This window comes from Mirounga leonina, unplaced genomic scaffold, assembly GCF_011800145.1.
Source record: "Mirounga leonina isolate KUSES-001 unplaced genomic scaffold, KU_Mleo_1.0 Mir_94, whole genome shotgun sequence".
NCBI lineage: Eukaryota > Metazoa > Chordata > Mammalia > Carnivora > Phocidae > Mirounga > Mirounga leonina.
In genome coordinates this window covers 14995332-15011698 of record NW_023270855.1, presented here as the reverse complement: position 1 = coordinate 15011698, position 16367 = coordinate 14995332, and the positions used below count along the sequence as shown (strand labels likewise).

General features: G+C 35.6%; 1 protein-coding gene across 1 annotated transcript in view; it reads left to right on the top strand.

Moving 5' to 3' along the window:
- Nucleotides 1-16367, top strand: part of CNTN4 (contactin 4) — a 308099-nt gene that overhangs the window by 4940 nt on the left and 286792 nt on the right. The window contains exon 3 of the mRNA XM_034997401.1: nucleotides 4120-4295. Coding sequence (XP_034853292.1) covers nucleotides 4120-4295 — 176 coding nt within the window. The remainder of the gene's footprint in view (nucleotides 1-4119; nucleotides 4296-16367) is intronic.

Below are 16367 nucleotides of genomic sequence, written 5' to 3'. Positions count from 1 at the left end.
AAAGAAAGAAAGAAAGAAAGAAAGAAAGAAAGAAAGAAAGAAAGAAAAGAAAGAAAGAAAAAGGAGGGAAGGAAGGAAGAAAAAGAAAGAAAGGAAGGAAAGGAAAGAAAGGAAAACCCTCTCTAATGGATATATAATTTATCATTCAAACCAGGACAGTTCTGAGAGTAAAAGGCCACTGTTAATAATTATTCTAGGAGAGCAGGTGTAAAACTACCACTGTCCTGGTCAAACCAGAATGTGCACTTATTCTCCCTAGAATATGTTGAATTCAAGGTTAAATCAGATATTTTAAGATGTGTTATATAGTAAAAGATAAATACAAGAGGCAAAGGTTCCTACATACATAAATGATGAGTTAAATGGGCCTATTTTTTAGTACAGAGCCAAGTGTAAGTTCAGATGTTAGCCATAAATGAAAACAAATTCTGCGGCAGAATTTGGCAAGTTGCTGCTTCGTTTTCCCCGCCCCCCCCCCCCCCCCCCCGAAACTGTGACCTTTAATTAACATTGCTTTTATAACATTGTGTTTCAAGAAACAGGGGCCTGCTTTGTTATTTAAAATAAGCAGTGGAACAGAAACCTATTATGTTTTTAAAGATTGCCTGGAAAAGCTGAGAAGAAAACTTTTAATCAAATGCACCAGCAGTTGGTTGCAGGGTACTGTGTTTTCCTTTATACCTTTGGCAGTTTCTCTATAACATAATAGCCAGTTGCTACCTAGGAGCTAAAAACTCCCTCTTGTTGAAGGAAAGAGTAAGGGATAGAATGGAGAGATAGGTATTTTCAAACATCTGTCTGGCTACACTTTTTCAGTGCTCAGGCTGACTTTGAGGAGGACAAACAAGTAGGAGAAATTCAAGGTGAACTCTCCATGGGGATTTTCAGCATTAGGTTTTTCCTCAAACACCACAACTGACCTCTCTTCTTTGTGTTTATTCCCTCAACTGAGCCTTCTCTTTTCATTGTTTCCTGCCCCTCAACTTTGAAAGGATTGACCTAGACCCAGAAAAATTTAAAAAGTGTTAACTTTTGCCAACTTTCCTTGTATTAGAGTTTCTTAAAGACTTGTGACATTACTTATTGCACTCAGCTTCCCTTTCCAGACAGAATGGACGTTCAAGTGCTTGGCTGGAGTACTTTTGCTGTGAGGTTTGTGTTCAACTTAGTTTATAAACAACAAATTCCAAGTCACAAAGGTCTTGCCCATTCTTCCATTCCAAAGTTGAGACTGTGAACAAAGAAAGAGGGGTTTATTACAACAAATTCTATAGATAGCTTCCCAGCAAAGTCTGGAAAATTGTACCTCCCAGAACTTCATAGTGTCAGTATTTAGTTGGGCACAACCTGACTCTCTGGAAAGAGTTGAGTTATGGTTCCCCAAGTGATTCAGAAATCAGTTTATGAGACTAACTAATTTGTCCTGACCCCAGGGAAAATCTCTCTTTGCTCCACATGGGCATTGTCTCTATTACCAGTAGTTAAAAGATGATTCAAACATTGAAAATAAACTGTGATTTTTCAAGAGTGTTCCAGTATGGGATAGGATAAGGAATTCAGTGCAATCCACATTCAGTGGGAATGAACACTGACTGCATTGCAATAAAACTGGGTATAGTGCTTTGTAATCTAGTCTCAACTGCATTTCACAGCAAGCACTTTATTTTCTAAAAAATCCCTTTTCCTTTGCTATTTGTATGTAAAAGCAGGCAATAAAATAGATTAAAGGACTTTCTGCAGAGCATTTAGTTGAGATGACTAGTGCAGACAAACCTACAGAGGTGTTCTCATTATCCCCACAACCACTTTTCTAAAAAGGCTCACATGGTCCATTTCTAAATTCCACATTCTGCTTGCAGCTCACATTATATTGCAATTTCCTCTTTGAGTTCTTAGATTTGTCATATTAAATTGCTCCACTATCATTTGAAGTGAGAGTTAAAGCCAAGACGTGATCAGCTCACTCAAAAAAAAAAAAAAAAATGTCCAGGGCAGGCAGTCATTTCTAGAGATTCATGTTCATATAGACCTGCTAAAAAAGAACCTGGCTTTCTCCTTTTATTACTTATTACTTTCATGTCTGTGTCAGAACACAGAATTACTGTCAAGCTTAAAAACAATGTCCGTTTCTAATACCCATCTTCTTATAAACGAACACATAAAGAGCTATGTCCCATTTTGTGATTTTGACCTACCTTTCCTGCCCCTCATGTCTCTACATTTTTGCATTTCAAAGACATAGATGTGAACAAACATACACCACCATGCTGTAGTGGGCTAGAATGCTTCATAAACTGTTTATGCTCAAAGCTAAACTATACAGCAGAGAAGTAGAATATTTAGTCAGGTTCCACAGGCATTTATTGAGCTCAAGAAAGTGTCAAGGTCTAGACTGCTGTAGGGACAATACAAAAGTGATCTAGGCAAATTATCTACAGTGAAGGCAGAATTCCTACATAATAGAGCAGAGAGAATCCTATAGGAGTCTGTGGAAAACTTCGATTAATTTTGACTAGGAATGGGGTGCCTGGGTGGCTCAGTCATTAAGCATCTGCCTTTGGCTCAGGTCATGATCCCAGGGTCCTGCGATCAAGCCCCGCATTGGGCTCCCTGCTCAGCAGGAAACCTGCTTCTCCCTCTCCCACTCCCCCTGCTTGTGTTCCCTCTCTCGCTGTGTCTCTCTGTGTCAAATAAATAAATAAAATCTTTAAAAAAAATTTTTTTTTGACTAGGAATATTGAAAAATACTTCATTGGAAGAAGTATGACTTAAAATTGACCTTGAAGTGTGAGAGAGATCTTGACAGAAAAGGATCATCCTTAAACTTCTGCTTTTGTGGATACCAAATATCCAAAATCTTGAAACAAACTGTATTGCATTTTTTCATTTAAATCCTTTTACACTGTACATTACAGCCGTAGTACTCCAGAATTTATGAGAGGATGCACAATGCGCGTGTATGTACACAAATACATTTTAAATGGCTTTTGTTTTTTACTGATTGAAGGAGATAAAAATGAAAGTCTCTCATTCTCAGTCCTGTTATTGTTTCTTATCAATTTCCTTTGTGCTTCAGTGTTTCCTTATTTTTTGGTCCCCCAATGTGATGAATGCTACTGTGAGACTGTTGATATTTCAGAAGTTTCAACTATGATATTTGTGTAGAATTCGGGAGGGAAGGGGAGAAAAAAATAAGACACATAGCCATTGAATTGTATTAGCTCAAAAGTTCCTAAGTATTCAAAGGAAGACAATTTGGTTAAAATAAGCTCTTTTGGGAATGTTATTGACTGCAAAAAAAAGAGAAAAAAAAAGAAAAAAGAAAAAGAAGTAGATCTTGTTAGTAAAGCTTTACTGTTTAAATGTGTGAGTCCCAGTAAAATTTATTTATAGGGCCAAACACTAGAGTCAGATACAATAGATGATTCAAGTAAACAAACAGAACAACAAAACTCTTTGCCTCTGTTACCTTGGCCTGATCTGCAGTTTACTGGATGGTTGATTGATGTTTCAGTGCCATTGGCTAAGATCTTCAAAGTGATCCATGGTTAAGACTAGTTTGGTCCCTAAGACAGCTTTAGATCAATAGAGTTCCTCTGCTTTGCAGTCAGCCATTTCAGTCATACTAAGGACCAAATCAAAGCAACTCTGCTGCAATTCCATCAAATACTCAGCAATCTACCTGAAAGTGGTGTATTCTGTCATCTGTATAGACCCATTTAAAGAATAACTATAAACTAGGAGGGGAAAAAAAAAAGATTAGCTTCAAACTAGAAAAAGGACTTTTGCTGAGGAGCCCTCTTTGAAGAAAGTTGTACAAGATGCTATGGGGATTAAAAAAAAAAAAAAAAAGTGAAGCTTGTGTAGTATCAGATTAACCAGAAAAGGAGGTGTTAAAATTTTAATATCATTGTTTACTGTAAAAGACATGCTCTTTCCATAGCACTTAAGTTGTCACCATTGCTGGGTAGAGCATTTCTTCTTTTTTTTTTTTTTTGCCACGGTTAAAAAAGTCACAGATGGTACTTCCTGCTATTTATAGTTTTTATATAATTTAGATGATTCAGAAATATTGATTAATATTACAAGGCTTTATCTACTGGCATTTCTATACTATAGGTGGAAATTAAATGGAACAGATGTTGACATTGGTGTGGATTTCCGCTACCGTGTTGTTGAAGGCAGCTTGTTGATCAATAACCCCAATAAAACCCAAGATGCTGGAACGTACCAGTGCATAGCAACAAACTCATTTGGAACAATTGTTAGCAGAGAAGCAAAGCTTCAGTTTGCCTGTAAGTAGCAATTACATCATGCTGCAAATGTTACTTCGAGTTTTTGTGCCATTAAGCCTTTAAAACAGTTTCTTTTTTTTTTTTTTTGCATATTTATTTATTTATTTTTTAAATTATTATGTTATGTTAATCACCATACATTACATCATTAGTTTTTGATGTAGTGTTCCATGATTCATTGTTTGTGTATAACACCCAGTGCTCCATGCAGTACGTGCCCTCTTTAATACCCATCACCAGGCTAACCCATCCCCCCACCCCCTTCCCCTCTAGAACCCTCAGTTTGTTTCTCAGAGTCCATAGTCTCTCATGGTTCGTCTCCCCCTCTGACTTCCCCCTTCATTCTTCTCCTCCTGCAAACAGTTTACTTTTAAAAACTAAATAGATTTTAATTTGTTATATGATCTTTACCTTTTTTTTCATATTTGGGTAATATCTTGCTTACAGGATAAATTGTAAATCTAAGTGGAAAGATGTATTCTGCTTTTATAAAGTTGAAGACAGTTTGATTATATGATAGTCTGTTATGGGACTCTCTATACATATATAAATTCACACACACTCAAATTTATACACAAACAAATTTACATACCAAGAAATTATACACATAGACATACACACATTATAGAGTGTGTATAAGCAAGCAATTGAACTGCCTGTAATAGTCAATTTGAGAAGTATTTAACCATAAAGCTCAGAGTTGCAAAGAAGGTTGGTAGTCTATTAATCCTATAGTTCTCCGGTTTTTTTCTTATTTTATAGATTAGGAAAATTTTTAAAACCACTATAATAACAACAAAAAGTAGAGACAAAGTGTTAACTTCTACAACATATCTTTTATATTTCCAGTTTAGAACATTTAAAAAATAAATTGTCATCTCTTAAGACCATCATCTAATAAAAGTTCATGAGCAATCAAAGAAAGTGGAATTTAGAAATAGCAAGTTGAAAATAAAATCCACAGGCAAGAGCAGTGAGTACACATTTGAGTATAGATGCCTTTGAGAACTGATGTTCAGCTACATTTTTAAGGGTTTATGTATTTGCATATGATTATATATTTCCTTGTGTAAAATCCCAACTCATACAGCAGTGCATTAATGTCAAAGGTTTCATAATTACAAAGTCTGTTGGCAGTAACACTGTAGAATATTCTCATTAACAAAATCCTCTCTGGGAACTCAACATCAAATATATCTAATATCCAGTGCTTAATCTATTATTGCCATCAGGTGGCATTTTTACTAGTTGAGAAATGAAGTTTCTGAGTATTAGGCATATATAGGATTCCAAGATTATTTTGTTTGTGGATATTTCCTGATAGAATCTGCCAAATATTCTTAGATGTGCAGAATAATAGAAGGATAATATGTCCAATTGAGTGCTATAGAACCGAACTATTTCTCTTGGTTTAATGCAAGTCTAATACCTATACTTATTTTTTAGGAATGACAAGTGAATTTTGTTGGATTCATTTTGAAAAATAATCATGGAATCTTTGATTCTCAGAGTAGGGAGATCTCTGCACTCAGTGAGATTACTTCTTTGATTTTTGGATTTCATAGTATAAGAAAATTTTTAAGATAGCAATAGTAACAACAAAAAATAAAGGTTGATATAGCATTACTAACCCTATCTTTCTAATTTATTACATTGAAAAAAAAAAAAACAAATTACCAACTCTTAAGACTATCCTTTTGTAAGAGTCCAGGCATTTCTACTACCAAAACTATCCAAAAGACAGAATATCATATTTGAGGGTGGTCATTTAATTACATTATTTTAGCCTACGGAAAAGCTCTGTCGTTCATTTTGTGGCTGAGCTGGCCTGAGGACCAATGTTTGGAGTTCACTTTGCTTATCCCATTTAATGGGTAATGTAGGCATCCTGCCACTTCAAGAATCCATGGCTGATAGTTGTTCAAGAAGTTCTAAAAACAGAGATCTCACCTATTCATCACAAAGCATCCTGACCCATGGTAGACTGCTCTAGTTTTTCAAAAGTACAAAAACAGACCCAGTATCTCTTTCTTAAAATTGGGCTAAATATCTAAATTTCCATCATTCTAACTGTACGATTCTGGTTAGGCTTCAAATATGTGAAAACATGATCATGTCCCTTGATTTATAATTGTCATCTTTTCCAAGTATTTAATCTACAACTATCTTCTTCGTGACACACCATTTATGTAAATTTATCTATTAAATTGTGACCTTATCGAAATGTACCCAATTCTATGCATGTGCCTTGACCTTTGCAGAGGACAGTGGGAACAGTAGTAGCTTACAATGTGAACTTATTTTTCAGTGAATGCAGCTGACATTGATATTCATCTTTTTTTAAAGCCCCAGTCTCACATCATAACCTTATTTTGAACATACGGTCCTGTAAAATCTGAGGATTGATTTTTATGGATGTCTATTAATCCCAAGCTACCCAACCATGTTATCTTGTTAACCTAAATTGAGAATATCATATTTACCCCTATTAAATTCACCTTCTGACTGATGGCCCTTTGTTCCCTCACAGTTGAACTTGTTTTAAATCTTTTTTTTAATCTGACATATTGATTGTCCTCCTTCTTTAATGTCAGCAGAAAATTTGATAAGCATGTGTACATTCAAATAATTGATACAACAGGTTGACCAGGACAGGGCAGCATGCCAGTCAGAACTTCCACTGAAACAAGATGAGATTGAACTTTTAAATCGATATTCTTTGCATATTCTTGTTCAGTTAGCTACAAATTTTCCCAAATATACTGTAATTGAACCCCAGTTTCTCCTATGTACTCTTAAAGTAGTGAATATCTTTGTCAAATGCCTTGGTAAAATCAAGATGTATTTTTTCTTCAGCACCCCTCCTACCTGGTTTCTATGCATCTTCTCTACATCTTCTTTAACCATTTATCATAAAGCAGGCAGATTAATCTTTTAAACATGTAAATGAGATCATTCCACTTTCTGTTTTATGCATTCTACTGCACTTAGAATAAATCTCAAATTCATTACCATGGTCTCATTTTAATTTCTTGAAAATGAGAATCTATCTTTTGCACTAGAGCCTTGATACTTTAATTCCCTCTGCTTTACATGCTTTTCTCATGATCCTTTACATACTCACTTTTCATGATCCTTCCTTCTCAATTTAGGTATGAGCTCCTAAGAGAAGGTTTTCACTTCACCCCGTCTAACCTAAGAAGTAATTCCTATCATTTCTGTTCTTTTCTGCTTACCTTCTTCCAGCCCTCTACTTGTATATAACAGCATCCTCTCTTTCATTCATTAGGACTTAATACAACCTAGCATGATTTTATATATTTATTTTCTCTCATTATTTAATCGCTATGATAGAATCTAAGTTCTAAGAGAACTGAGATTATTTTGTCCATCCTTATATCTGCAAAGTCTAGAACACTTTATATGTATGAATAAATGAATTCTTTAATTCATTTCATCTTTAGTGAAATAAAATTATTTTGGGAATGATGTATTTTTATAAACCCATGCCTTTATATTCTAGTCATTTTCTAGAATCCAGCCTGTCGGTCTTCACTCTGCAGTTTCTAGACTTTTTTTCCTATCCTTTTTAAATAAAATTTTTTTAAGATTTTATTTATTTATTTGACAGAGAGAGAGACAGTGAGAGAGGGAACACAAGCAGGGGAAGTGGGAGAAGGAGAAGCAGGCTTCCCGCTGAGCAGGGAGCCCGATGTGGGGCTCGATCCCAGGACCCTGGGATCATGACCTGAGCCAAAGGCAGACGCTTAATGACTGAGCCACTCAGGTGCCCTAAATAAATTTTTTAAAAAGATGTTGCCTTTATTCAAAAACCAATTTTAATTGTTTAGAATAAAATACTTTTCTTCAGTGATATTAAGTCAACAATGACAGTGTCATCTCCTGAATGTTACTGACTAATTGCTTTCACCCCAAACATTTTCATAATCAGTGAGGGGAAAAAATGTTGTCTTTTGACCATACTTACTGCACCATAATATGCAAGTGAAAATACTTCTTCATTTTTAATCATATGATTTTATGGCTGAAACAGACCTTAAAAGATTCCTGGCCTGTATCATTTTAAAAATGAAAATTAAAATTAGAGTAACTGAATTACTCATGGTTATTTACACAGTGAATAAGTGACAGCCAAGGAAAACCAACCTCTGCTCCTAGTTCAGTGCACCTTTGCTCGCCTCTGCTTTAGACTCGCCTTGATTGATAAGAAAACATCCCTTCATCTTTATCTAACATGTCATACCTTCAAGTCTCACTTTATACTTTATATAAATTTATCTATAGGGCAGTCTTATAAGGTAGACATTGTTTATGGATGATTTTTAAATCTTTTAATGCTGCTTTGCAGACAGAATTTGATAATCTCTTGTATTTAGCATTTTTTAAGAATGAATTAATTTACATAAGCAAAATATCTCATTAATGGGGATGATGCCTTTGAGAACCTACTCCTCCCCACTATTTTTTTCATTCAATATCGTTAGGATAGAAATCCTTTCTTATTAAAAAGCCATAGCATAATTTAAGTCCCTCTTGATGAGATGTGGACATTTTCATGAGCATACATTGTTGTAATGCAATTTGGATCACGTTTTTTCAGTCCCCCTGCAATATTAAGCCATTAGCATTCATTTTTCTTGCTGTCACAAGACTACCCATACCCCTTCTACTGTTTACTCCTTCTGTTATATCTAGGACCACAAAACCTCATTGATTAATTTACCGGGGTTGGGGCACTTGCGTGGCTCAGTCAGTTAAGCGTCAGACTCTTGATTTTGGCCCAGGTCATAATGTCAGGGTTGTGGGGTCAAGCCCCGCATCAGGTGTCTGCTTGGAATCCTCTCTCTCCCTCTCCCTCCCCCTCTGTCCCTTCCCCCACTCATGTGCCCCTGCACTCTATCTCACTCTCAAATAAATAAGATCTTTTAAAAAAAAGTTTTGTTGTTGTTTTTTTTTTTTTAACCAGAGTCTACCCAGTACCCACCCCTTAGTGAACTTGCAATAATAGTTGTTAAATAAGTGAATAAATAATAAGAGTGGATGTTAAATTCATCAGGCCATATTTAAGTCATGATTTGAACCACTGAGTTCAAATACTTTCTGATGATCCTTTGGGAGTGCTTTGGAAGAGGGTGCAAGCATTTCCATCCTGAAGTTATGTGGAAGACAGTTGACATCTTATTCCAGATAAGGGTATATGTTGGGGCAGGAGGCCTTAGCCTAATAAAAAATAATTCATGTAGGGAATGCATCAAACATGCCATCCAACTCCTGAAAACTTGGCCTTAGTATATACTTAGCTTCAGTAAAATGTTTTAGAAATAGCCTTGCCTTAATCTCCCATTCATCCAAGGGGAAAAGCAGGTTGAATGATCTTTAATTCTTACATAGGCTGCTGAATCAGATGATAAGTCCAGGAGTGGAGAGACTTTGAGTTCATTATTTCCACCGCTTAATGGTGGGGATATTTCAAGATGCTTTGTCTATGCAGAATGAAGTGCTACAGCCTCATCAGCCCAGCCGCCCACTTCCCCAGACAAGTATCCCAAGTTAAATCTGTTTGAGAATCATCGTGCATGGTAATTCAGCAGGACAATTTTTTCTCACACATATGGGCATATGTCTGAGAAATATATGAACATATTTTTCAAAGTAAATTACAATACACACTTAGATACTTAGAATATAGTCAAATAACTATTTTTTTTTAAATTGATTATGTGGGTTTGAGAAGCTGAGATACTATATTGCCTAAGTTTAGATGGAATGGAATGCTGTTCATGGTTCCATTTCACTTTAGGTGTCCATAAGGTTTCTAAAATTCAGACTTATCATCAACATTGTGAGGATAACCATAATTACCTCTTAGGGTTGTTATGAAGATTAAATTATGCAGCATAGGCAAAGTCCCAGAATATTTCCTTGCTTGAGAAAGCTATGTAATAACTGTTTCTCTACTTTTCTCTCTTCTCTTCCCTGTCCTTCTCTTTCCCATCTTTGTAAAATAAAAATAATAATCAACATTTGTTTATTTTTCTGCATTCTTTCAACTTTTAGAAAATATAATTAGACATTTAGTTTACATTGTAAAGTTTAATTTTTTATATTTCTAAAGTAATATATAATGCACAAACCATATATATGTATTTTTATATATGTACATATAGAGAGAGAGAGAGAAATTTTTTAAATCTGAATTCCTATTTCACCCATGCCCTTGCCTATCTCCCCCTGTGGTGACCATCAGGTTATAACTAACATTTATTAAGAGCTTAGGCCTAATGGATAAGATCACAAGCTCTGGAGTTAAATTTCGCTTCTTTGAAATTCAGCCCCTTCTATAATCCTGTGACCTTGGACAAGATACTTCTCTCTGCCTCAGTTTCTTTCTCCATAAAATGGGGTTAATAACCATACCTCCTTTGTTGTAAGGATCAAATGAATTAATCCTATTAAAATTCCTATATCATTATCTAGCACACATTAAGGGTTGAATAAATGTTAGCTATTATTATAATGTTTATTATAATTTTATTACTGCTAAGGACTTTGGAAACATTGTTCCATTTAGTTCTTAATATAAGCCAAGATTGTCCTATAGATGAATTTATACAAAGTATAAAAATAGACTTGAAGCTACGAAGTGTTAGAGAAAGATGAAGGGGTGTTTTCTTATAAATCAAGGTGAGTCTAAAGCAGAGGCGAGCAAGGGCGCACTGAACTAGGAACTGAGGCTGGGTATTTTTATTTTATAGGTGAAGAATCTGAGAATTAGTGAAATGAGATAACTTTCACCGAGGATGCAGTGGGAGGAAGGGAACCCATAGGGACCTGATCACCTAATTCCTGAGCAGATACCCATTACATGGCATTTGCTGTGTATGGTTCCCCCATGACACCTAAAACTAAAATTTCCTAGCGGAATTCATGTTCAAACCATAGATTTGGGTGGATGATAACATACTTCCTTTAGAGACACAAACTTGGAATTTGTTTTTTAATTTTATTATGTTAATCACCATATATTACATCATTAGTTTTTGATGTAGTGTTCCATCAAACTTGGAATTTTTTAATGTGTTTTATAACCTTTAATATATTATCTCCATCATTAATTTTTTTGTTTTTAATTTTTTAGTTATAAGCTTCCTTGATGTCATCATGATGTTGATTTACTGTTAACATCTAAAAGCATAATGTTGTATACTGCAATTATGCATACATTTGTGACTCTAATTTTAATATAATTGGTTTCAGGTTCCATAATGAGAATAATTAATAACAATATTTCTGCTCTAAAAGTTAATATGCAAATTTTCCATTTATTATAAGTAGGTTATAAAACATTCTGAATAGTGACATTTTATGGTAAATAACCCTGGGTTGGTAAGCTGTATATCCCCAAGCAGTAAATGACATATTATTATAAGCTTTCTTACTCCCATATCATTCCTCCCCTACATGTGAAAAAGATGCACTTTAAATATAGATTATTATGAAGAGCTTCCAAGAGAATAATACAGTAACTCCAGATTTTAGCCCATCAAACTTGATTGCTTCATAAATATTGTTTGGGGCCTTCATCCTGGAAGTTCAGCTGTTTTATAACAGTTCAGATCTTCAAAACAAAAGACTTAACATTCTTCATCATCTCAGGTCATGGATGACGATAATTCATACATAAGTATCTCCAAATTGCTCATGGTAAAATTAAATCATGTAACAAAATCCAGTCGCCTGCCTGCTGTAGGGAAACTGGAGCTGTCTTGGCCATGGGCGAGGTGGTGGTCTTTGAAGGAAACGGTTGAGTGTTACCTATGCTGATCTCTGTTGGTACCTTGACTGAGGCAGGAAAAGAAACTAGACTCATACACTACCCTGCATATCTACCTCCTGAGCTTGCATTAAGGAGAAGGAGACAAAAGAGGGAAAAGATGATAAAAGAGGAAGAAGGATGGAGATGATAAGTTAAGGGGTTGCTTAGGTGCAGAAGCCACTCCGTTTTGGCCTTCCTATGACCTCAAGCAATGTATCTATAAGGGTAAAGTAACTCAATAAACCAATCCATTCTAAGGTTAATTTCATTTAACTTTAGCAATTATGTGGCAGCCAACATTTTTTATGGTGAAAATATTTCATTGATGAACAGCAGCTGATTAGATGGTCTCGTTGAAATAGATCTTTCTTATTGCTGCCGCAGTGAGCTTTGTCTGAGTTCTCCTTAACTTGGACACCCTCTGATGACTGCAGTGCTGATGGTAATAAAAACCAGAAAAGTGTATTAAATTTAGAATGTTGTACCATGTTCAAACTGGGGCTTTTGGCAACCTGGTTTTTTTAGCCTTGATTATTGCTTCTATTCACAGTAAATTTCAAATGTTCATTGCTTTTAATATTCAATAATTAGTGTATCTTTCATAGCCAAAGAATGAAATGTGCAGTCAGCCAGAACAATAGCTGGGGGGTTGATAGATGGCCAAACCAATGACTGGCTTGACTTATTTTTAATTAGGAAGTGTGCTTAAATAGGCAAACTTTTGTTTCTGAGCAATAAAATGTTGATGGATGATTGTTTGGACAAATAATTTGTGAATATTTAGATCAATTAAAACTTAATCAACTAAGAAATATTTGGACAGTAAAACTGAAAACATTTATCAAGGCAGGGCTTTGATTCTCAGTAAAGGAGTACATTTTTCTCATTTGAATAGTTAGAAGCATTTAAACCAAAACTGGCTAAGTTCCTGAAATAATGCTTTTAGTAGATACTCTCTGTCACTTACTATAGTACTAGAAATACATTACTGGTGATAATCAGTGTCCCTAGAAGATCTTATAATGTAAACCTTAAGAAGTAGCCAGATATGGCCATGTTATATATTGGTTCTTAGTGATGTGGGTAGTTGTGAGTTGTAGTGTAATTAATAATTGAAATTCACAGGTATACAACATAATCGTCACTTGTATTTTTTCTGTGTTTTCTATGAAACCTATTATTGTACAAATACTAGTTAATTGTGACTATTATTTTATTAGTTATTTCTCCGTCCACTCATCCCACAGTCCAATTTGGGTTCTACATGACTGACAAAAAGTTTATGACTGAATGAAGTGTGCAGATTTTTAAAAAACCAAGAACATTCTAAGAATACAGTTCACCTGAAAATTGGCAACCAAGACCAGATGGGTGTCCAAAGAAGCTTAATCAGACAGTACTTTAAAAAAGTCAGTAAAGTTAAAAATAAACACTTTGTGTTTTAACTAAAAAACAAGTTACTAAAATATCATCTCTTTTTGTTTCATTGTTGTAATTCGGTCAACAAATATTAAAATAATTTTGACTGTTTTTCCAGTTTAATTTTAAAAGAACAAGGATCCAGTCTTACCTCTTTCCACGGTCTTAACTGTGCTTTATGTTTGACTGTAGTTTTGGTGAACAAAAGTTTAGGTGTCGCCATTTAGTTGAAAGAGGGAGCAGTTTCTGACTGGCAGAAAATGTCAACTGCAGGGAATCACTCTAATCATGTCACTATCCGTTCTTTCTCAAGAGTTTTTGTTTGAGAGGTTATGATGTCACAGAGCAGATACATACTCAGTTATGGTTCAGAATTCAAAATCTAATAGACTACCTGTAGTGGATTGAATGGTAACATCCACCTAGAACCTGTAAATGTGACCTTATTTGGGAAAAGGGTCTTTTTTAATGTAAATTAAGTATCTCAAGGTGAGATCATCCGGAGTATACGGTTGGACCCTTAATCCGATGACAAGGGTCCTTATAAGAGTTAGAGGAGAAGACACAAAGAGGAGAAAGCAATGTGACCATAGGGGGAGAGATTGTAGTGATGTAGCCAAGGAATGCCAAGGATTGCCAACAGCTCTCAAAAGCTGGAAAAGGCAGGGAAGGATTCTCCCCTAGAGCCTTCACAGTGAGTGCAACCTTGCTGATACCTTGATTTTAGACTTATAGCCTTCTGAATGTGAGAGAATAAATTTGTGTCGTTTTAAGCCACCAAATTTGTAGTAACTTGTCTACAGCCACCCTAAGAAACTAGTAGACCAGCATATGTGCAGTTCCTTTCCTATTCTTTGCTGACCACTTTCTTCAAGGAAAAATACAACCATCTAGGGAATCAGGCCGAAATCAGGTGTTTTTGTAACTTTACTGTATTAGGGACCGAAGTATTGAGAGGAATGGCCTTGATTAAAGTTGGGATTATCTGTGCAAGTTTTGTGTCCTGCCATGCTTTTGCCTCTGGTAAGCATAATAGAGTTTTGAACATTACGTAGTATGATTTGATGAAATAATGGAAAAAGGTAGCTGCAGAAATTCAAAAAGTCACCTTTTCTTTTCTTCAGCACTTCCTACCTCTCACTTGAAATAGCCCTCTCTAGGCCTTCTCTAAAATACGCAGGATTGGCCCTTTCTTCATAGGGCAGTGATGTGAAGTGATTCAGGGTAGTTTGTTGGCCCCAAATCCCTCTCTCTGGACTTCTTTTTTCTAGGTCATTTTCCCTGAATTTGACCCCTTTGTCTGGTACACTAAAGCCCTAGAAACTAGCAATTATCACATTTAGAGTGTCTGACCTACCTGTGGCTGTAACAGTTTGACCGTGGTCTCTCATGCATTGTTACCTTTTGTGTTATGACATTTCTATCTGCAGAAATCCCCTGTGCTAGCGAGGGCCAGATTCCATTGTCCACTCAGGCAGCACCTTGCACTGAGTAGGCTCTAATCTACACAAGCCATTTACCTCCTAGCTGAATGTATTTTATGCACCACACTATCTAGTTTTTTTACTTCACAGCTATAATAGTGATCCTTTTACAGAACAAAGCTTGCTTTAGGGTTCAGAGGTTAAATCTCAATTTAGGAGCATCATGAAAGGGTGTGTGTGTGTGTTTTCCAAGAACTAAATTATGCTGTTAGATATTCTACTGGAGATTAAATTCTGTACTAAGCACTAAACACTCACTGGATGGTACTGAAGATCATCAGTAATTTATCCCTGATATATGTATCTAAGCTATATACCAGTTATGATCAGAGTATTAATTTGCTGTCAAACATTTGAATTGTTGTTTATCATTAGCATTTCAGATGTGTTCATTTTTTTCATAGCATTTATCGTCTGCCAACCCCTTCCACCAAATTCAGTGCCTTTGTTGTGCTGTAAGCAATCTCTTAACTTGGCCTCATAAAATATAGATTAATTATACATTAAAAACCCTTCTTTAAGTAGCCCACAATTATGTTAAAAGGCAGTGATGGGGCAGTGTGAGAGAGTCAACAAATGGATTTCCTTCTTTTTAGCCTCAGTGATTACCTTGTTCTATTTTTTTCAAATGTTATCACCATAAGATGAGGGCAGGTATATATGGACAGGTGCTGAATAAATACTTATGGAATCAGTGAGGCTGAATGAATATAGGAACCAACCAATGAAAGAATACAAGAGAAACATAAATGCCTTGGCTTTTACCAGTTTATGAGATAATTCTTCCTCCTAAATATTCTATTCCTTGAACTGGGAAGTATGTTTTTAAATTTCTAAAACTGGGAGGTGCCCTCCATAAAGTTGGATATTAAATATGGTGTTTCTCATTTCTTTAAAAAAAATCATTAAAGAAGTATTGTCTCTTACTTCTCATACCACGTTTTCTTTTGATACCATCAGCACTGTCTAATTTCAGAACATTGTCATCACTTTAAAAAAGGAGCCCTGGGGGTGCCTGGGTGGCTCAGTCAGTTGAGTGTTAGACTCTTGGTTATGGCTTGGGTCATGATCTTAGGGTCCTTAGATCCACCTAGAGTCAGGCTCTGCACTCAGCAGGGAGTCTGCTTGGGATTCTCTCTTCCCTCTCCTTCTGCCCCTCCCCCACTCATGCGCATGCACACTTGCTCTCTCTCACCCAAAAATAAATAAAATCTTTATTTAGAAAAAAAAAGGAACCCTGTACTCATTAACAGTTACTCCCCAGTTCTCTCATTCCCTGACAACCACTAACCTATCTTTTGTCTCTATGAATTTGCCCATTCTGGATATTTC